Here is a 23,639-nt window from a genome sequence, read left to right as displayed (position 1 = left end):
AAACAACTTCACATGTTCTTTATTCTAATCCTCAAAACAATTTTATCAGGTAGAAGGTACACTCGAAGCTTTTCAACATGCAGATAAAAATCTAAAGCTCAGAGTAGGGAAGTCATTGGCCCAAGATTACTCACCTGTAAAGGTATACTTGCCTAGCTATACTGATTACTTTATGTGTCTATCTCCAACTCAGATCTCTCTTGTCAAGCTCCAGGATGCACAATCAATACTTAACATCCGCACTTTAGAATTCAAAATGTGGTTAAACTCAGTTGCCAGGCTAAGTCAATAATATTCTCCCATAAACTTGTTTCTCATTCAAAGGATTTCTTTCACAGTGACTGGCACCATTATTCTTTCAGTTGTTCAAGCCTCAAACCTAGGCATCTCCTCTACCCACAATCTGCTTTCTCAACATACACGGATACCCCATCACCACATCCTATAGATTTTGCCTTCTGAAGATTTCTCAAATCTGTCCACTTTTCACTGTCTCCACTATGAACACTGTAGTCTAATACCCCAGTATCTCTCATCGAAATCATTTCCATGTTACATGTTGCCTTTCCCTCACCACCCCCATTCCACTAATTCTCCACTTGCAGCCAGGGTAATCAGGTAATTCCTCTGCTTAAAATCTTTTGCTGGCTTCCCAGGGCTCTTCAGATAAGAATCCTTTGTGTGTCCTATAAGGGCCAGTGTGATTTCATCCCTGTAAACTGGCAAGATAAATGAGCTCATCCCACAGTTTCAGAATACCATGATATTGTTTAAAAAGTAAATATTTAAGCTTCTTTTTTTAACTAATGCAGAATATTTAACAAGTTAAATGCATTGATTAATTATAGAATGAAGTTTGCACTTGTGAATATTTTTAATCATTAGTAACACACGACCATGTATAAATCTCATTAACCTTTCTGAATTTCTTTCTTAAATGTAACCAAATTCATTTTATTGTAACATGTGCATTACTATATACATGTACAAATATGTATAACAACGTATATTGTATTTATATCCTATTCGTAAATAATTTATATAACCAATTTATTTCACTGTGTGTGATACCTGTCACACCTTTGGAGAACTGGAGATAGGGAGGCTGGGACACTCCTCCCGTGTTGTCTAGATTGCTCATCTCAGAGTCTGAAAAAGAGGATCAGGTTCATGTGTGTGCTGACCCTCTTGCCAGGGCCTGCACTTAGAAGAGCTTCATGTTTGGTTTATGGTTTGACTGTCATTGTCTTGAAATTTTTAATTTTTAAACAAGGGGCCTTGCATTTTCACTTTGCCCTGGGCCCCACAGATTATTTAGCTCATTCCAGTGAAAATGAATCTTACTGTATTAAGATTAAGAGATGAACTCTTTCATTTCATGCAGGACCTAAATGTTTTTTGCGTCCTATTTCTATATTTCATGAACTCAACAGGAGAAGAGGACCAGCAGTGTCAGAACTGTCAGCCAATGGGAAGATCTATGTATGTTGCAGCTAATCATAGATTTCAGACCAACAAAACATAAGCTTCTATTTAGTAAATGAGATTTCCATATAGAGTGAAACCTGATTAACAACTTGGGCTTGTTGTGAATGAGGTACTGCCTACAGATGGTTAATGTAGAATATACTTTGGATTCAGCTGTTACTTCAGATAGGTCCTGGCTTACAATATGGGGGACAGCTGGGCCAAGACAGGTATAAGTTACCGAAGAGTCTGGTGACAGCCACACTAGATATATTTTTGTGATTTCTAAAAAGTCCTTCAATACTTTTGTACTAAGCAAAATGAAAAACTGAACTCTTGTGGGCAACTGACTGCATATGAAAAATGTTCCGCCAACTGCTGCTTCCAAGATTGCAATTTTCATCGCAAACAAGCATTATGATGGCGGGGGGAAATTCTGTGCGAAAGCTTACAGAGGCTCATTTCAAAGCACATCATATGCTACTTTTATCTTCTAGAAGTTGAAAGGCTGCTGGCATCTGTAAGTTGCCACTTAAAATAATAATAATAATTATTATTATTTTGATTCAAAAGCAAATGATACTAGAAGAGTTGGTTTACTACTTGCCCTCATTTACTTAGGTGATTTAAAACTTAATATCTAGGTAAGATTTAAAGTTTAGGCTGACAATTTTTCCTTATGAGCTCGGAATTTATTTAGACTATGAAAATTTAAACTTTTAGAGAAAGTTATACTTTTGGGATAAAAGTTGAGTCATAACATAGCTTCTAGAAATTCCCATTAGTGATAAATGGGAAACATTCAGGTGTAATGGTACATTCAGGTATAATGTAATTAGTATCAGATTTGGGTTCAAGTCTGCTTTGCTGTTGACTATGTGACCTTGGGAAAATTACTTGATCTTTCTAAGCCTCAGTCTTCAAATTCCAAATAAGGATGACAACAAAGAATAAGGTTGCTGTGAAGATCAAATTACATAAACTGTGTAAGTGTTTAACACAGTACCTGGGACACAATAAACACTCAACAATTGTAGCTATCATATCGATAGGATTTTTCCTCCATGATTTTACTCTATTAAATAGTTACCTTATTGACAGGAATAATGTTTTTGACGTTGTAGTAGAAGCCAAAATAAACCATGTTGAAAACCCCGTGACGTCCCAAAGTTGCTGTAAATCCTTTGTTGAGGCCTTGGAGTCCCAAGCCCTCCTTCTTAATGATGTGTCTTGCATAACTCATAGTGGATGGTTGCTGCAGGAGAGAGAGGCAAAGCCAGGAAGATTATCTTTGGGAATGTGAAATAGAATAAATTCTGAACGTAGCCTCCTTCAAGCCATAATCATTAGGGACTCTTTTTCCCTCAAACATGAACAATCATGCCTAAATCCGTGCTTTTAAAATTAGGAAACCCAAAAAGTAAACAAAATTGCATGCATAACAACAGGCCTTAAAGGGAAGATTGTTGGCAAAGAAAAACATAGTTGGTGGAATTAGTGAAACTCATGTCATGTAATAACTATCACCACTTTCAACATGTAAATAGTTGTATCCGATTCTGGATTATCCACACTAATGGAGGGGATTAGGCATATGGATACACTGGTAGTCCATAACTGCATGTAATCCGAAAGGAATTTATATTTGGTTCATGAATTCAGCATATTTACCCTTTTAATTACATTTTTCTAAACGGATGTTACAGTTAGTCTTGATTCCACTGCCTCAACAGTTTAAACTGGCACTAGATTAGAAATTGGGCACGGATAAACAGCAGTTGATTGTAGACTTACTTCCCCAAGAAAGCAGGTAATCAATATGTGTATTACTTGCTATGATAGATGATAAATCAATAGTGTTGGGAGTACTAGGTTTCTTTAATTTACTCCTTTCTAGCCTTCTGACTGATAAGTTGAGGTTAAAATACCTTGGTTGCTGAAATCCAGTCTATTGCTACTTGTGGAATATGGTAAAGAGCTCACCGTAGTTTGCCCTGAGGTTTATAATTCATTACAATCACAACTTCCGTGGGTTTTAAAAAAAAGAAAGGTTGAGCAACAGTTGCCTTTCTGGAGGTATAGTACAATTGGTATCTCTCCTTGTTAAATTCTGACTGAATAGTAAATAGGGGGAAGTATTCAGTATTTATTTATTTATTTTGCCTACAAGGCAAGTGGCTGACATGACATTTGTTTGCTATTTCACTGGAGCAGGTTGTTGGAGCGGTTGTGGCAGTCTGATGTGCTCTCTGACTAAAGAGTTTTCTTATCATATGTAATTAGAGCTGCATCAGCAGAGCAGCATAGAACAAATTCAATCAAGGCTTTTCATCCAACTTGTATTTATAGCTATGTAATTAACATGATACATTATATGAGCTTGTTTATATAGTAAATCCTATAGTTTTTCCTCATAAATGTTTTTAAAACTTTAGCTACAATTCTACACTCAACTTCATCTTTTCATTTGAGAAGATTAATTACAATAAATTATATTAAGCTTAAGAAAACGCTTGTAACTTGAAAAAATCACAGGAGAACGTATCTTAAAACAATAAAAGACATTTCATATAGGAAAACCAAAAATTTTCAAAAGGTTAAAGTTCACTCTCTGTTTTACAACATGGGACTTTGTTTGTGTTCTGGCACAATGACTATCAACCCGAATAGTTTATTTTGCTTTTCAAAATAGACCTAAGGACAAGTTGAGCAGAAGTTCATTTCTGCTGGAAGGACTCTGGAAGTGCCAAGCGAACTACTAGGCACTGCTCCCTTTCTTTGAGGAAGGCAGTCTGGAGGGCAGAGGAAAGAGGCGGCGGCTTTCCTGGGGATGGAAGGAATAGGGCCGAAGCGGGGCTGCCTGAGTCCAGCCCGACCAACACCGGTGCTCCCTGCATCCAAACCAAGCTTTCTCTCCGTCCTCACTCACTGTGAGGCCCTGAGGGCAGGAGAGATGGGAACTCAGAGTTCATCTAGATCCTAGAGCAACAGAGGAACCAACAGCTTTGAATGGAAGTGCAGATTAACATGGCTTTCCCTAAATAAAACAGGTTGAAAGATGTTTCCATTGTTTAAAAATGCTAGTGTGCTAAATTATCAGAATTAAAAGAGAAGACTTCTACTAGATCTTGGTGAGAATGAACAAATATTCAAATGACATATCCTGATAGTCTATTGCCTGATTTTCACTAGCTTAGGTGTTAGGTGGGTACAAAGAAGTTAACATGGATTTGGAACTCAAGTGCCTTGTCGAGTTTGAACTCTAGTTGCGAATCATTAAGTAAATCAGAGGGTAGTATAGCAGCTAGAAATAAGGGGTCAGAACACACACAACCCCAGGTTTGAGTCTCAGCATCACCACTTGCTAGCTCAGGGAATTATTTTACTCTCTGATTTATCCTCACTTTACTCATTTGTGAAATAAAGATAATAGAATCTTCTTCATAGGATTGCTGTGATGTTATATAAGTCAATGAATTTTGTCCTGGGTTAGCATTCATTGTATGTTAACTGTTAATAACAATAGCAATTATGCTGATAAAAAAGTTGTTATAATAATAAAATAACAAGTAATCATTTTGTTAGTTGAAGGCAACAACAATCGAAAGATGGAGGCTGATTTGAGGGAGAGGAAGGATATGCAAAACTAGTCTCTTCTTTCTCATTCTTTCTGGCTATCCTTTCCTTTTACCCTGAGCTCTGGACCCTTGAGACAAAGTCCAACAGAAATACCTCCAGAGCGCAAGATCATAGGTCTGCTTTCTCTGAGGCCCAACCAAATCCAACCCCTGGGCTGGAGATCTCCTTCCAGGGATAGTTTTTTACCCCAGGGGCTTTCCTCTCTGGAGCAGTAGGTCCTGTAAATTGGCCTCTCCCTTATCCCTTTGTAAGCATCTCCCTAAGAACTCTCTACTTGGTAAGTGTACAGACTGTAGAAGCAAGGCCACACAGGAGCAAAGGTTGGAATTGGAAAAGCACATTAACCGGGTCTCCATCTCACACAGTTCATAGCCCAGAGAGCACATTCATGCAAGTTACTAAGTACCTGGAACACAGTAAGTGTTCATCAGTATTATCCATTATCATAGATGCTTAGTACTTGACGTATATCATCTTATTTAATCTTTTCAACAAGTGTTTGAGATTGGTATTATCAATATTCCCATCTAACAGATGAGGAAACTAAGTTCCTGGCTCAAGACCACAGAGTAGGTGGTAATGCCAAAGCTCAAACAGAGCCCTGCCACCACCTCAAACTCCAAGTTTGTACTTTTATTCTCTGCACGGTCCTGTCATCCTAGCATATATGATTGCTTTTCTCAACAGCCCTGTAAGGTGGGTAGCAGGTATATTCTCTTCATTTTGCAGTGAGGAGATCAAGGATTATTAAGTAATAATCCCAAAGTGAAAACACTGGTAAATGGCTTCACCAGACTTCTGCATCAAATTTGGTGCCATTCACATTCTGTGGACTCATTCTTGTTAGAAACATGTGGTTAAGATTTTCAGAATTTGATAATCCAACTTATATAGGTGACAGATACATAATAACGGATATATATATATTTTTTGGCAACTTGGGGCCCTGAATTAAGGAAAAACCTGAAGTCTAATCTCCTTAAAAATTAGATGTGCGCATTTTGTTTCATTCAGCGACATTGTGTCACACACATGTAAGCAAATATTTAATTAGAAAGGCAAAACACGACTTCCACTAGGATGCTTAAGTAGGAAAATGTAGAGTCATTTTGACTAGATCTCTGTAAACACAAGGAATTTTACTAAACTTATTTGATTACTGGGCTTCCATTTCAAAACAGAATGGTGACTAATTAGCATCATCAGCCAAATGATTCCCAAACTATCCAACCCAGCTAGGTCAACCACCAGTTCAGTTTCCTTCTAATATTTAGAGTCATTCCAATTTTCATATCTAGTTAACAATTGTGGGCGAAATGGCATTTTAACTTTCTTAGATATAATTTTCATCGACTGTACCAGAGCTGCAAGCATGGAAGAATAGGTGGATCGGAATGCAGCTATTATCGTGATACCACACTGGTTTATAAAAATCTCAGCTCACTAGGCCCTGCCAGAAGTATTTCCATCTGAAGGAACGCAAAGTCTTCTTTCACTTTGATTTCAGCTATTGCCAACTGCCAATTCTGGGAACTCCCTGTTCTCTCATGCATCGTTTATTCAACGACATCTACTGAGAGCCTCCTAGGTGTCAGGTACTGCGTTAAGTGTCTAGTATAGTACTTGGCTCATAGTCTAGAAACTTAAATATTTTTGCTTTGATTTTTATTTGGAGATATATGCTGATATTTTTATATCTACCCATGAACTGTTCCATGATGGTTATGAAATATGGAATCAAATTTGTTTTAAAAGTCCTTAAGAAGCTTAATGAAAAGAGAAGATCCTTTGCCTACACAATCCTTCCCAACACCACTCCGGGGCACTGATTTCTTACACTCAGAGAGCCTGGTATTATACCAACAAATCGCTGAGATGACTTATGGCAGCCTGAGCTATTTTTCCTGGAGTTCTTCCATCCAACTACTGACCATAGCTGACTCTGATTAGCTTGGGAGATCACAGACAGAGGTTTTAGGCAGCAGGAGCTACTCCCTGGGTAAACAGCTATCAGAGAATGGCTAATAGGCATGGGTGTGGGGTGTGTGTCAGTGGATTTCCTCCATCTTTAAAGCCAGAGAAGAGCTCTAGGCACACCATGTCAAAAGCACGCTCCACATGCGTTCCTTTCCTTGCTTCCTACGGCAAGGTGAATTTTACTGCATTTTAGAGCCAATAGAATATGGGTGTTGCACTGGATTTCATCACATGGCTGAAAAGCAAACCGGATGAGACTTTTGTACAATGGAGTGAGTATACATATCCGGGCCTTCAGAGAAATACTGCTTTGTTAAAAAAGAGGAGACCCAATTGCTACATTTAGGTAGGAAAATAGCATTGCTCTTCAGGAGATAGAAGATAATTTGTGCTTTTCATTACTCAAATGAAGTCTTGAAGCATTTTCATAAATTTGAAAAAAAAAAGAAAAACCTTCCTTTTTATTTGAGAACAAAATACAAGTAAAAGGAGAGGAATCAGGCTAAAAATTCCACACTTACAATTTCTTTTAGCTTAGATATTTCACTAATTCATCATTACAGTTTATTTGAATAGGACATGATTATGGACAAAAAGACACCCAAAGTATAATTATATTCTTCTATCTAGAGTTTACATTTGATAAACAGATCTAGTTTAAAACAATCTGTGAGCAGAGGGTAATTTGCTGCAAACAAACTCTCCCAGATGCTGAGCCACAAAGCAATGTCAATGCCAAGCTGCTACTGAATAACTGTCTCTGGGGAGAACGGGGCCCTCCAGGAGACACGACGTTGACCCTACACTGTTGGCAGAACACGGGGGAAGGTGGTCAAACACAGGGGACACTGCTAAGACGGGACTGATGACATGGATGTGGCCTTCCCTTTTCCCTGGTTCCAGAAACACTTCTGATCTTTCCCTTAAGCTTCTTAATTACCCACATTTCTTTACCTTAATGAAAGCACTGTGGTTGACTAGGAAGAACCCTCTCTGTTAATGCTCAGTTCCTCAGAGCCACTAACTTCACTGGGCTTTATTTTCCCCATCCACAAAATAGAGATAAAGCCATCAACCTTCTAGTGATAATGGGAAAATTTGAAATATCAAGTGTGTGTGAGCATCAGGCAAAGTGAAAGTACACAGAACAGTTGCCAGAGTGATGGGATTAGAGGAAGGTGTTGGCAGAAATCATCAATTATTTTTTCCTTATATAGCTCTGTATTACTTGATTTGTGGGGAAAAAAATGTGTATTACTTTTGTACTTTACATAATTACATGCATTTAAAAAATCAAATAAAGGAAAAAAACACGCGAGGCATCTTGAACAGTATCTGGCATATAGTAGATGTTTTATAAATGGTAGCTATTATCATTATTTCAAAACCTCAATTCTGAAAGCAAAAATCTAGGGTTCCTGGCACAGCTGAATGGAAACCTGAAATCTATTTTCTGTAAATGACAATAGAGAAGCAAATTGGCTGCTGCCTTAGGTATTGTTGAAAGATAACTGTAGGAATGGAATCATATACATAATTCACTTTTCTGCCTGCAAGAATCATAGGCTGGAAAGAAATAATTTATGTACTAAACAGTTTCCAGACAGTGTTTCACACAGTAATGCAGGAAAAATTTGAACTTAACTCAATACATCGTTCACGAATGTTGACATGCTCTTGAAGCTGGCTTCCCACACTATCTGCAAGCAGAGCCACACACTCGCTCTCTACATAACTCAACTTCGTCTCTCCTTCTTGAAAGAGATGATCACAAAATACAGTTCTTTCACTTTATGTCGACTCTACATAACATAGCTAAGTTTAAACATTTGTTAATTGCCTATGGAGGATATAATCACTAAGCTTCGTGATATCATATGATCTAATTGGTTTTTATTAGATTATTAAGCTCCCAGAATAGTGTCTAAAATCTATACTTAGTGGTATTATCCAAAACCAGAATCAAACCCTGAACTAATTCTTTAAAAATCCCTATCCGTAAAGATTCTACCATCAATAAAGCATTTGCTATCTACTCATTGATCCTTAAAATTATAATCATAGAGCATAGGTAGTAGACTATTTCTTTCTTGGGCTGAACGTCTTTAAAAACTAAATTGAGATGAAACAGGCTTTTACAATTTTCTGAAGGTTTAGTTTCATATTTGAGGGTGAGAATGATCACGTTCATATGTAATGTAGATAAAAATGACAGACTAGAAGGAAAGCCTGTGCCCCATACACATATCAGAGGCCAATACTATAGACCTCAAGAGAAAGAAAACATAACCTGTTAGCCAAATAATAACTTTGAAGTAGATTTCAAAGTGGAGAAAAGAACTGGGAAACAATTCATATAAGATTTTGCTTCTGGGGAGAAATTCACATTTTTCAGGCTAGCCAAGAACGTGCCAGCCAAACACTGGTTGGCTTAGCACAACTGATATGGGACTTCTAGTTCTTATAAATATACAGATAAAAAAAGATGCATTCAGTTAAGAGGGGAGAAAGTTCCTATAAAGACGACAAGCTACAAAGTCACACTTTTGGCAAGACTGGATATGCAAACCATTTCCAATAGAGGAATCCTCGGGCAGGCCTAGTCCTAAGACAAAGAGACTACCAACCAGAACAACACTTTTCTTGGGTTTAGTTTGAAGGACGGGGGGAAATTTGGGGCTATCCCGATTTTATCTGAACATGTTTTTACACCCACTGAACCAAACCAGAGCATGACAAAGCTGTGATTACTTTGCTCCCCACAGAAGGTCAAGCATATTTAAATTAGAGACCGGTTTTCTTTATTTACTGTGAATGTTAAGATGCTGGCCAAGATTCTAGTGTCAGAATTGAAGGAAGTGTGGCAGGGATTATAGTCTTTGATTGATATGGTAGTAATTTAAAAAGTGGAGGAGAGACAAGCATACCTATTGAAATACTTATTCAGAAGCTGGAAGGATATGAGAGAAGTATCAGAAACCAAATTAACCACAGTTTCCTTTAAAATTTTAGGCTAGTTTATGGCTAACCTGGGTGGGAAGGTATATTTTATGGGTAACATACTTCTGACTGGCTAGAGAATTAGTCCTAGACCACAGAGGGGAGAATCCAGGCAGCTGGAGCCAGCAGAGTACCTGCCATTCCTGGAAAAGTCCTGATGGGAACTGCACTTGGGGCTCCAAGAACATAACACATGGGGCCTCTGCTCTCAGCCAGTAATGCCCTTGGACCCCAGCTAGAGGGGCCCCTGTCCTGGATCTCATGTTTCAAAGGGCCTCATTCTGGCCCTCTGCCAGCCATGCCCTCCCCAGAGCGCCAAGGGGGCATCTACTTACATTCCGCAACCTCCTTCAAGATGATGATTTGCGCACCTGGGACCACGACAGTCCTTTTGCTTCAACTTCATCACTCTGCCAACGCCTCTAAGACTGTAAGTGTAATATTAAGTGTAATATTGACTACTTATTGCCCTAGGCTGTCTTTTACTTCAGTCTCAACTGCAGCAACTTCTTATGAAATTTCCATGTTTAAAGGACCACATTGTGACTCACTTCAGGCTGACAAAATAGGAAAATCCACAGTTATTGTGTAGCATCCATAGTAGTTCAGATCTAGGAGAGGGTAGGAAGGCTGAACAGTAGACATGCTGCCTGAAAAAACTCCCAGTATTGGCAGAATGAGAGTTATCTACCTGCAAAATAAGCCTTTGGGGAAGCTGCTTTGCTTTTCTTAAAGGTTCTGCCAAGCCATGTGGCCATCCTGCTCGCCATCCAGCCACCTAGTGCTCCACCGTAGCTGGCAGCTGCAACTGACTGAAAAGGCCGAACGTGAGCCTGGTTTACAGCCTCTATGTGAAGGGACTATGAAGTCTTGAGTGAGAATCCACATTAACTTTTTATACAGCTATTTCACAGAAAGAATATCTTGATTGTGGTGGAATGCTTTCCAAGGTGGCTTCAAATGTTTTTAGTTTCATCTCTAACTTCTGTTGCTCCGTGCTAGTTATTTATAGCAAACAGATACCCGGCTATTGTTTATAATAGTGGACCCACAGCTGAGTGTAAAGACCTTGTCAATAAGCGCTATAACTAGGCTGCCAGCCCTTAAACCCCAATAAAGAGTTCAGGCTGTGTTGGCAGCTGAGAATGACTTAAGGAAGACTGACCATTGCCCAGTAAGCTGTTTTTGTGCCCATAACTGGAATCAGCTGTGACCACTCAATAGTAATTGGGGCAATATCTGAGGATAAATCTGTCTCTACTTAAACGTAAGGATTTATAAGATCAACTTGCATCGAGAAATAGTTATCATTGGTTAAGTGCCTACCATGTACCAGGCGCTGTGTTAAGACCTCTACATATATCATTACATTTAAATTCTCATAAAAAGCTGTTGTAATAATAACTACTAACACTTGTTAAACCATCACTGTATGCCAGACTGTATTGACAGCTTCACTCATATCTCTCTTTTAACCCTCATTACAGAATTTGGTGTGGCTATTACTATGCTTCCCTAACAAAAGAGGAACCTGGTTGAGCCCTGAGATGGGTCAGCAAGTCATTCCCACCTGGATCAGCTAAAATGTTTCTCCCTAAAGGCAGGCTCGATCCTCGAAGAGCCATTAGAACATTTCTTTTGGATTACTTACTTTTCTCTATACTGTTCTGTATTTTCTAAATTTTCTACAATGAGCAACTGTTATTGTTTTTTGTACACATATTTTTATGATTATATAAGCAATGAGAAATATATGGAACATATATCTTGTAACTGCGGGTTTCAGAAAGTGATGGTGAGACAAGGGAGAGGCAGGGGTAAGCAAGAGAAAAAGATAAAAGACTGTGCTAAAAACCGGCAGTTAGAATGGGTTCTCCCTTAGGCATTTTTTCTTTTTTCTTTTTTTTTTAAATTTATTTATTTAAATTAGTTTCAAGTATGCCGTACAGTGGTTGGACATCTATATATGTTACTTTTTAAAGTAAACGTTCACAAAATACTGGATACATCCTTGTGTTAAACATTCAGCTACACAAAGCCCTTCCCTTTAATTCTTGCCTTCCTCTCCCTGACTCCAGTCTCCTTTCCAGAAGTAACCAGTGAGAAGTTTGTATGAACTCTTCTAGACCTACATTTTCTTATAAGGAAGTCACTACCCACATGTGGCTATGGGGCACTTAAATGTCCCAGTTCAAATTCAAATGTGCTCATACTCATAAAATACACATGAGATTTAAAGGCTAAGCATGAAAATAAGAGTGTAAATTATCTCATATAGTTTTATAGTGATTACATGTTGAGATGATAATATTTTGGATATACCGGGTTAAGTAAAATATAGCATTAAATTAATTTCATCTGCTTCTTTTTACCTTTTTGAATATAGCTATTAGAAAATGTGGCTCACATTACATTTTGATTGGCCAGCGGTGCTCTAGAATCTAGATCATTTCAGTACATTTATACACATATGTATACACAGAAATATAAGATTTTTGGTATTTTCTAACATAAATATGCATTCTTTTTACTTGGATTAAAACATTTTTTTTCTTAAAAAGAGTATAATTTGTAAATGCATTGGGCATTAAAATAATTCCTTTCTTTCTCCCTTTCTCTTTCCCTTTGTTTTCCTCTTCTCCTTTCCCACCCATAATTCTTGACAATCTACAAAACTTCATAGTGAAGAAAGCAATAATTACTTTTGGCTGTACAAATGCTAAAGTGAGCACACATAATATTTAGATGAATTCAACACAAGTACAGACTAACCAAAGGTACCCCTTTGCTGGGTAAAGGAAAGTCCTAGTCAGTGAAGGAAGGCTGTGGAGTTAATGGGACCTAGACAAAAGACACAGGAAATAACTGCATTGCCAAAAGTGACCGGTAGTTATTTTTAAATAACTAGATCCAAATTTGCTGTTCTTATCGCATTAGCTCTTTCAGATATTTTTTGCAGTAGGTATAGTCCCATTACTTTGTGATGGGTGATTATGTACTACTAACTTCTTTTGATTTGATCAATATTGCCTATAAAGTGCCACCTCAATTCAGCTACTGAATCCTGATAGCTGCTGGAAATAAACGCGGACACATGTTGACCTACACGATCCCTAATTTGCTAAGTTCTGACTTAAAGATGGCAAATATTTTATAATGTACCTAATAGATTTTATTTTGTCTAACATTTGACAATGAATCCAGTTTGGTGCAAAGTAAATGACCCTATTTCTGCAAAAGAAATGATCACAAACAAGTGCCCCTTTCTCCTCCACTTAAAAAATGGCTACATGTACACAAACGATTTACACGGACTGCACTTACGTAAATGAGTTGGGGATAAATACACATATCACTCTTGTGTTGGGCTGGAAGGGTGTTTACCTTGTTCTAGCAGGGCCTTAACACATGCAAAACATTAACAGCTCTTACTTGGCTTCAGTGTAGAACCTCCTTGAAGGCAGAGGAAAGAAAAAGAACATGAGCTATGAGCAGAGGTGCTGTGATAACTCGTTATTTTCATTCTTGTGAATGCTCCTTGGTGCTCTGTTCCACTTGTGTCCTCTGGTTACGTGCCATCTTGATAAAGGACTGCAGTAGAAGGCCTTTATATTCCTTTGCTTACTCATTGCTGCTCTAAGACAAGCTTCCCAGTAGAGAAAATAAGGCATTGGATAGGGAGCTCCAAAATTTTCTTCTAGCTGGTAATTTTCCTAGTCTAACAAATCAAATTTTCCTTTAGCAGATTCCATGGGGCCGTTTTTTTTTTTAAGTTTATTAAATTTATTGGGGTGACATTGGGTAATAAAATTATGTAGGTTTCAAGTGTACAATTCTGTAATACATCATCCATACATTACATTGTATATTCATAGGGGCTGTTTTAAATGCTCCATATTGATAGGACATTTGAAAAGGATCTTTTTCATTTCCTCCTATTCTTCACCATCTTTTTGCATCATTCTAGGAAGAATAGTGAGAAAGCAAAACAAAAACAAAGACTAGAGTAACAGGGATTTTCAACCTTTTCTGAAGTGCTATATATCACTGAAATTAAGACAATCTTTTGAAACTTAAAAGAAAAATCTCCTTTAATTAGGACTGACTTCATCTGAGGCTGATCGGCTTGCAAGCTAATTTTTACTACCTTCAAAGGATTAACCACGATGGCTTCTGTTAGTCCAGATCCCAGTCCAGCAATGGCAAATGTCTAGAAAAATTAAATCAGTCGATCCTCTAAAACAGATACCATCTGCTGTAGCAGGCCAACCCTTTTCTCCTTGGTCTTTGGCGGCTTCAGGTGAATAAGACCCTCCTCTTCCTTCCCACACCCCTGCCCAGGCAGTATCAGCAGGCAGGAAGTGGGGTGGTGGTGAGGGGAGTCTCCACCCACTAACAGCTGCTTAAGTAGTAAGCAGGGAATCTTTTCTACAGAGAAAGCCAGATCAGCAGTTATTCCAAACCAATTTATACCACATGCTACCTAGTTGTGGAATTAAAATGTTAGGAAAAGACCTGGAATACCTATCCCCTTATTTTTTCTCTACCTTGTGCTTGGCACCCAAAAGAATAAAGCAAGAACAATTGGATTTGGTGGTTTAAACGGAATTATCAGGCAACTGGAAGGAAGCAAAGGCAACATACTCTAAGGGAAGCTGTCTTCATGGAACATTGTGTACCAGTGATTAAATGTCAAGACCCATCATTTCCCAAGTGGTGATGTTTACACAGGTTTAGTAACTTGCTCATTGAGATTTAACCAAAAGACAAGCTTGACAGACTGTCAGAATCTTTGGGGGAGGGCAGGGGGTGGAGTAGAGAAAGGAGTGAGGTAATTTCAAAAAAATGACTTCATAATTTTTTTTAAAGCACAATAATATTATCACCTCAGTGGCTTTTGCTATAGTCTATTCTAGTATAACGTGAAATAGAAAGGTTGCCAAACCAGGGGAAAACATTTCCAAATAAGTCACCATAGAGTACATTAAAACGCTGAAATAAAAATATGTAAACATGTGTTTTGTCCATCAGACCTAAGTGCATTTTTGTTAAAATTCCTTGTGGGAGAACTTTTAATTTTATGATACTCCATTAACAATAATTTTCTATGGCTTTAGCAAGTCAATAAGAGCTAGGTTCATAATTTTTTACATATACTAAAAAATAATTTTTTGCTTTTCCTCGATAATAGGAAAACTTTAAATGATTACCTCCGTAAATGTGCTCCGATTGGCTTGCAAGCCAATTTTTACTACCTCAAAAGGGTTAACCACGATGGCTTCTGTTAGTCCAGATCCCAGTCCAGCGATGGCAAATGTCTAGAACAATTAAATTAGTCAATACTTTACATATGTACTGGGTTAAGCATCCTACTCATAAGACTGTCATGATGAGACTAGAGAAACTGACGCAAATATACAGTTACTGCACCATATACCGTTACTAAACAGCTTTAGTTCTTGATTAGATGCTGACAATTCACAAAGAAGAAATCACAGAAGCTGAAAACCACATCCTAACAATTCAAAATAAAATGTCAAAGCCCCATCAACAGTGACTTTTTCCTGTAATGAAAAGAAAGGTTGTTTTACTGATTTAAGGTGAATACTAAAACGTCTGCACATGTAACAATTAAAAGAGAGTTTGACTTGTAAAAGGAGAGCTTCATTTTTAAACATCTACTTAAATACTTTTACTGAGCTGATAAAAAAATCCAAGGAGTAGAACCACAAATAGAATATTTATAAAAAGCTAAATTTCAGGTAACCAAACAGTATAGCCCAAAACATTTAAACGTACATCCGTGTTCTTAGAGTCACTATTTTAGATGATCATCAAACCAAAAATTATTTTTTATTCATCCTATCACTCCTTTTTTTTTTTTTTTTAAAAAAACTGATAATTGCCTTGTTCTTCTAGTCCTAGAAGCAGAGGAATGAAAGCTGAGATCAGAAATGTCTAGGTCGTTCTAAGGGCACACCTAAAATCCAGAACATTTATCCAAGAATGTCCACATGACAGGTTCTTACTTGCTATCCATTAAGAATTTGGGCAATAGGAAAGAATGACTTTCCAGAATTTTCCTCTAAAAACACTTAAAAAAATTTAGGCAATCTGTATCACAAATAACCATGACAACACACACACACACACACACACACACACACACACACACACACACTCAGAGCAGGAAAACAAAACGAAACAAAGCTTCAAACCTGCAAAACAGATGCTAAAAAAATAATTCTTAAGTGCTGAAGCTCTAATTCCAGGAGAAGTAGTGCTATATACAACTAAGAGAAGAAAAAAGCCAATGAAGTGTAAAGAACAGATATCTCTTATTTGGAATTTCTAATTTCTTTAAAGTAGGAGACTAAAGGAGAAAAGGGAGAAAGGAATGTTCCATAACCTCAGAAGGGGAGACAAGGTGGAACGAGGGCAGGATCCAGAGCTAAGAGGTCTGGGTTTAGGTCCTGGTTCTGCCACTTATTGGCTGATTTAGACCAGAGCTGCCATGTACGTTAGTTTGTGTATGTGGAGGCTGAAGTCTAGCCTGCACCCCACTTGTCAAGCCAGAGCCTTGGAGAGGCATCAGTTAGAAAAAAGGGGTGCCTTATAATAATTCACATAAAGACACCAGATGCGCTAGCTGTAGCTCTGTGCCTAAATCACTGAATCTTTTATAAGCCACTGTTTTCTCATCTGTAAAATGGATATAGTAACATCTAATCTCTCTACCTAATAAAGTTATTATGAGGGTCAAAATCATGTGTTAAACCCCTTCATAAAGTGCTATACAAAAACATTCTTATTGTTGCACATAAAAATGGAGAGGAAGAATGGCATTACATACAGATTCTAGGAGAGAGGAAATAACTAATGATGTTTTCCTTTCATGCCACTCATTACAATTTTAAACATATTTGTATAGGGTAACAGACCAAATATTTTATTCATGTATCTCAGACTTCCATCATGGAAGCCAAAGTGGGGAAAAAAATACTAGTCCCAACTTTTTTGACTGAAAAAGCTAAAATCCAGATGTTCAGGTTTTTATTACTACATGCAATCTTCCAAGTAATTCACTTTTTTGTTCTATAAACTCAGCTACATTTGCTGTCAGAAATAGTGTTCAGCAGTCCCTTGTCCAAAGAATTGATCAGCTATCAGCAGATCATGTTACTTGGATTGTTCCAGAGACTAGCAGTAACTGTCAGGTTCCCAGCCTCCCAGGCTTTTCATGTGAGAGCACCGGGGGACATTTAATGGCTGTTTAAGTGTCTAGCTGTATCAAAAAGAAACTGGAATAAATGAGCTCAAGAAAAAGGGGAAAACTCTATACAGTTCGCATACATTCAGTATGGTAGCTGGAGCGGCCAAATGCTTTTCTGTTTCTATTCTCAAGAGAGTCGAAATAACTGCATTCTCTCACATGGTACCGATGCTCCACACAGAACAGCCAGCTGGCCCGCCGGAGACCATATTTTATGGTCTTTTTCTAGAAAGGTTTTTCATCCTCTTTTTAACAAGATGTTTTCAAAGTTAAGAGTGTCATTAAGGGAAGACACTGAGGAATTAAAAAAATAATCTTAGTAATTTTAGAACTCATGCTCCCACTTCTTCCATATAAGGCCACCTCACAGCCACCTTGTTTAGGTAGGAGGCTAACGAAAGGTTTCTCTGTCATACCACTAAGCGATGCTATTAGTTTTCTTAATATGATCCTTCCTAGAAAAGGGACATGTATGATTTTTTTAAATAACAGATACTTTTTGAACAGTCTATTTGGCAGAGTAAATATTCTGAAATGAACCTTTACAAGTGAAGTAATTGAAGAGTTGAAGCTCAGAACACTACCTCTCTCGTTGAGTTTTGAGGTATATTTCAGCAGGCAAACTGGGGTGTTTTCCTAGAGGCTGGAAGTCACACTGCCAATTGGAGGGCCAGTGCAGATATTTCACTTTCTTTTGTTTTGCAGATTTGGAGGAAGAAATTACTGCATTAGCTATCTCTGGGGTTCTCATTACACACATATTTGTAGAATACACTTGGTCAATATAACTTAACTCGTTTTATGAAAAGTAGCTAAGTCATCAAGAAGGAAAGGAGTAGCACTAGGAAATGTTCAAATCACCAAGGGATTTTCATGTAATATTTGAGATGTGTCATTGTGAGATCACTCTTCTCCCTGACTCTAAAAGGACTGTCAGTCTGTGTCTGACCACAGAGTGACCTGAAGTCCTATCTTTACTATAGCTTAAGTAAAATCTGGAAAAGTGACCTGTCAGGAAATAATTTTAGGCATATTGACTTTTGCATGAACAGATATGTGCAGTATTATGTAAAGATATGCATGTTTTGGCTTTAAGAGTCATTGACAAATGTACTCTTTATTTTATATTCTTGACCATATCTCATATAAACCTTTCTACACGTATCATTATTATCATAAATTCATCACTAGGTGCCATAAAATAGCCAAATTGTGAGTTATTAGGAAGATGGCTTTCAACAAGTAGCTGAACATTGAATAACTCGAATTCATATTTTAGTAGCTGGGCTTGGGGAATCAAAAGGCTTTTTGTTTCCAGATTTTGCTTTACGAAATAACACACACACTTAAGTATAATAAATACTCTCACTTACCAATGCTGGTGACGGTGACACATATCCTAGCAATTTCTTATACTGCTCAAAGGTGAAAAACTGTGAAAGAAAACCAAACCCAGAGATTTATAACAATTTCCTGAAACAAACCCTTTAATTGACTCAAATTTCTTTAGTAAATCATTATATTAACCAGAAATTTAAAAAAGTGATAAACCATCAAAGAGTTTTTATTCCGGTCTCGGGCAGTTGCTTTTGGATCTTACTTTAACATTCACATTTCAAATGCAGCTACAATAACCCACAGAAGAGCTGATGGATTCCTCTATAGCAGTAAATGAACCATACAGCTTCCATTTACCATGACCATTTTCAGTTTTCCAAGACATCAATAGACTTCTTTTCTATGGCAGTGATTCAAAATTACAGGCATAGAGACCTGAAATCTTTGGTCTCCTCTGTTTTCTTTATGAATTGCTTTCGTAGCAAATGCCTGATTTTCTAACTTCTCAGCTTTGACTTGCATTTGTATTGCTGTGTATTTCTGCTGTTCCATGGAATTTCTAAACACTTAGTGATGATGAAGATGCCATGATAAACTAGGAGAGGACCCAACGAGGTTATATAGTCTGTCTCTGCTTAAAGGCAGACTGATCTCTACCTGAACAGAGCAGAGCTGCTTATTCTTTCCTTTAAAATATGATGATGAAGATTTTCTTGGTTCCTTCCAAAGATGATATTTAATATTTTTTTCCTGTAAGCGAATTTCCATGGAGGCAAATCTAATCAATCACTTTGTATAATACACCCAAAATACTCTTTTTTTTCTCTACCCTTTCTATAGTCTACATTCTGGGCAACAACTCTGCCTGAACATGATGTTTTGCTCCTGAGTATTCTGTCGAGTAGCTGCAAACATTGCTCATGAGACACTCTCTTAGGTCCTGCGAGGGTCTGTTTCTGAAGACCCCAGAAATGACATGGATGTTTCATGGTCTCACATGTATTCTACTCTCTTACTGCATAACCCAATAAAATGGAGCAAGAAAAAAAATGTAGATTTCGGAGCCAAATAATACTCTGCTGTTAGAAAGAGTTCATTCCGTAGTGTAGATATGGCTCTACAGGAGTGTGTAGGCAGGCCGAGAGGCATCACATCACCAGATAGATTTAGAATCTCTTAAAGAACCAAAGACTACTTTTGTGCCATGCTTCTTTAGAATAACTATGGATGTAGCCTTTTCTAGAACAGGGATTCATTCACCCATTCATTTGACAAATATTTTATCGGTTGCCTGCTGGGGATGCAGTAGTAAACAAAGAGAACCCCTGCTTTCTTGCTCTAACATTGTAGTGGATGGTGATAACCTGCAGCTATCCTGGGGTTACAACAATACCACCAGGGGGTACCACAGTTTTGATGAGAGATCCACTAGAAACCGTTAACCATGGAAGGAAATGCGTCATAGTCCTAGGCTTTAAAGACAATTTTTCTTTTTCTCCATGGTCATCATTGTCACTCTATTTTTGCAGTTACCTTGCTAGGATTTTGATGGGAGCAGTCCCAGATCTGAATCCTGACCATGCTACTTAGCCTTGAAAGAGTGGGCAAGTTGCTTGATGTTTCCAGCTCTCAGGAACACAAAACTTACTTTTTAGAGCAGTCCTTGAATTAGAGCTTGTAAGTCAGATTTCCTAGCATGCCGGGCACAAAGTCTTAGTTTTCATTGCCTTTCTTAACTTTGGTTATGAAAGGAACTAGAGATGCCTTTTATTGGTATCACTCGGGAGAGGCTGCTGTAGTCTAGGAAACATGCTAGAGTTTCCTTGCTGCTGAGATCTTCTTACCTTCCTTGACTCTGAAAGCCCAGAGTCCCTCAAGGCAGATTTCAGACTTTTGACCACAGTCTATGTAAAAAATATTTTCCCAATACAGGTGTATGTATGCACATGCAGGGACACAGTGCACTCTTGTATTTATAACTGAAACAAAACATTTCTATAAGATAATATTTACCCCTTTAGTATGTATAATTCTGTTTCTATGCTATTTCATCAAAGAAAATTTCCTGGTTAGGACCCACAACATCTAGTGACCCAATAAACTGATTTCATGACTCATGGGTTGTGACCCACATTTTGAAAACACTGTTCTAAGGGGCCCACATTGGGTTCAGAGAGTTTCTGGAAGAACATGAACTTCACAAAAGACCTTACTAGCTTGTTCCCTTCTAGTATAAGATGGATTTTTTTTTTCTTTCTGATTTTCTGTCATTATATTACCATGGAGGCAAACCTTTTCTGAGTACTCCTCTCAATGGCCTGTGCACTTGGAAGCCTTCCAGTTTGGCTGGTGGGAACAGGTACTATCCTCAGCCCTGTGCGACTAGGAGCACCACTCCCTCTAATCCTTGGATGGCTCTTTCGCAGACCTTGCTAGCTTTCTCACATGCATGCGCTGGTCAGTTCTCAGCTAAATACTTAAGGGGTCCCTCTGCAGATCTTAAGACTTTTCTCTGTATATACACTTTATCCTCTGGTACTCTGTCCTGTGAATTCTAGCTGCCCTGCTGTCCCCAGCTTCTCAGGTCCTTCCCAACCCAGGCAGTCCAATGGGCTTTGCCTAGATTTTTGCCCTGCCTGAGCCTGGGCCTGGAAATCCTCTCAAGACAGTAAGGTGAAGCAATCCATAGGGTTTATCTCCTTTGCTTCCTGTCTCTCTACCCTTCCTTGTCTGATGTCCAGTGTCTTGAAAATTGTGGTTTCGTGTATTTGTTCATTTTTTGTTGTTGCTGTTTCGGGCAAGAGGGTAAATCTGGTCCTTGTTACCAGTCCATTTCAGCTAGATATGGAAATCTTGGCCTTCCAGAAACTCTGAGTAGATGTGGGAATTTAACGGAAGAGAACAGGAATGTCTCCTGTTATAAATCAATACATTTGCTGTTGCTTTCTCTATATATGTTTCAGTTATTCATCTAAAATCAACTGAACATGTACTGTGTGTAGACACGATGACAGATATAGAGACAGTGGTAAACAAATAGCTTTTACAATTTATAATCCCTCATGAGTTTGCTTAGCATTGGACAGTCCTTGAAAGTCTGATCATGGAAAACTGGTGTTTCCGGGTTTGCGAGGCTCAAGACTAGATCCCGGAACCTGGAACATGGTGCCTCTCATTTTCTGAGGAAACAGTTGGTTTCTTTTGAGGGCTTCACTTCCTTTTGCTAACTGCAATACTAATTTTGTCTTAATTTGTAAAGGGGGAAGTTTTGTTTATTTAGCATCAATGAGTCTTATTATTTTAGTGATGAATTTATTTCAAAGAACACAGTACAGAAAAACTGAACATTGTCTGTTTCTGATGACAGTAATAATAGTAACTAAAATGGTAGTGCCAAAGAAGATCTATATCTGTGTCCATATATGTATAAAATATTCACAGACTATATATAAGAATAAATTTATGTATGAGCATGTATATATATATATATATATGCACAAACACATATATACACACATGCACACACATATGTGGTAACTGAATATTTTTTCTGAAGTTCAATGACATACAATGAAGCAGTTTATGATGTATGAAATCATTACAGTCAGATGATCACTTTCCTCACGAATCCTAGGATAAATATCTATAAAATGAATGTTTTCATAAATTGAGTCGAAAAATAGTGCTATCCATCTGGCAAAGATACACTTAACTCCAAGTTATACTTAAAAAGCCAACATACTTACCATATGTCTCAATAATTTTAAGGTAAAATCTACTTGAAACAAGATGTCTGGGATGCATATACCATATCCAGTTGCCCAAAAGTTCATCTGTTAACCATTGTTCTGGCAGGGAGCATTGCTTTTTTAAAAGGAGAGACTAACTCAGTTTTGTAAAGCTCAACTTTTTTTTTTTTTTTCCATAAGACTGTTCAACATTGATAAACCTTAATCCTCTTAAAGTTCAAATTGTCTCCAATGTATAGTATTAAGAAAAAATATTCCAGGAAAACTTTAATTATAATTTACTTTATTTATACATGTAAACCCCTGAACAAATGAATATATTATTCCATGGAGACAAAGTGACTTCCCTTTTGAACAGGAACTCTGCTCTGTTTGTTTATTTGGGCAATCTTTTATCAAGTGAAGCCATTTCATAATTCAATTCAGCCCTCTTGTGTACTTTGGTGAACGTTTTCCAGATTCTCTACTGTGATTCAGATCCTTATAATAAAATTTGTGTTGAAGTAATAATATAAAATCACAAAAGCTATGGCAACAAAGAGGATGAATCGATAGAGAAGGCATGTTTTAAATCTATGTTTTCTGAATTCAAGACCTGAATTAAATCTCATTAAATTATATTTTTGGCATAATATAAAAATTTGGTGTCTGTGGTTATTTTATCATAAATTTTAACCTAGTCACCCTCTTAATTTACTCAGTAAAATTGTATAATCTGCCCCTTCTTAGCTTTTAGGAATATCAAGTATATAAACCAAATAATATATGTGAAAAAAGTTTTATGCCTTAGGTTGGAAAGGAAGTCTTTCAGTCTAAGTTTATATTATACTTATGATGGAAAGACAAAGTCATATTTAGTATGTTAGTGGTGTGGGGGGGTAGGGCAATGCCAGTCAGACTCACTGTGATCAGGACTTTTGTCTGAGAGAACATATAAAAAAAATGATCAGATTGAGTTCTTTCTTCCTTGGAGGTCCTGCCAGATCTCTGTGTTGTATCCAGATACTGAACCAGTAAGTAGTACATAAAACTCCACAGTTATGTGGTTAAAGAGATGAAAATCAGGTTTGTGGAAGTAATAATTTTGTAAAAACCAGAATAGAAAATTTTAACAGAGGAGACCAGGGATGGGGGAAATGAAGTTAGCATTCCAGATAAATGTGTTACATGAGAGTCATATATAAGAAAATACAGTG

At 37.6% G+C, this 23,639-nt stretch overlaps 1 protein-coding gene across 6 annotated transcripts in view; it reads right to left on the bottom strand.

The window, feature by feature from the left end:
* The window catches only part of SLC25A21 (solute carrier family 25 member 21), a 424,384-nt gene that overhangs the window by 20,490 nt on the left and 380,255 nt on the right, over positions 1 to 23,639 (bottom strand). For all 6 annotated transcript variants that reach the window (XM_016138605.2, XM_016138607.2, XM_016138606.2 and 3 more), the window contains 3 exons: positions 18,730 to 18,789; positions 15,294 to 15,401; positions 2,558 to 2,722 (listed from right to left, as the gene is read on the bottom strand). In XM_016138605.2, coding sequence (XP_015994091.1) covers positions 2,558 to 2,722; positions 15,294 to 15,401; positions 18,730 to 18,789 — 333 coding nt within the window. The remainder of the gene's footprint in view (positions 1 to 2,557; positions 2,723 to 15,293; positions 15,402 to 18,729; positions 18,790 to 23,639) is intronic.

The sequence above is a fragment of the Rousettus aegyptiacus genome, unplaced genomic scaffold (assembly GCF_014176215.1).
Source record: "Rousettus aegyptiacus isolate mRouAeg1 unplaced genomic scaffold, mRouAeg1.p scaffold_m13_p_3, whole genome shotgun sequence".
NCBI lineage: Eukaryota > Metazoa > Chordata > Mammalia > Chiroptera > Pteropodidae > Rousettus > Rousettus aegyptiacus.
The sequence above is the reverse complement of the archived record's forward strand: the minus strand, read 5'-3'. Positions and strand labels throughout refer to the sequence as shown.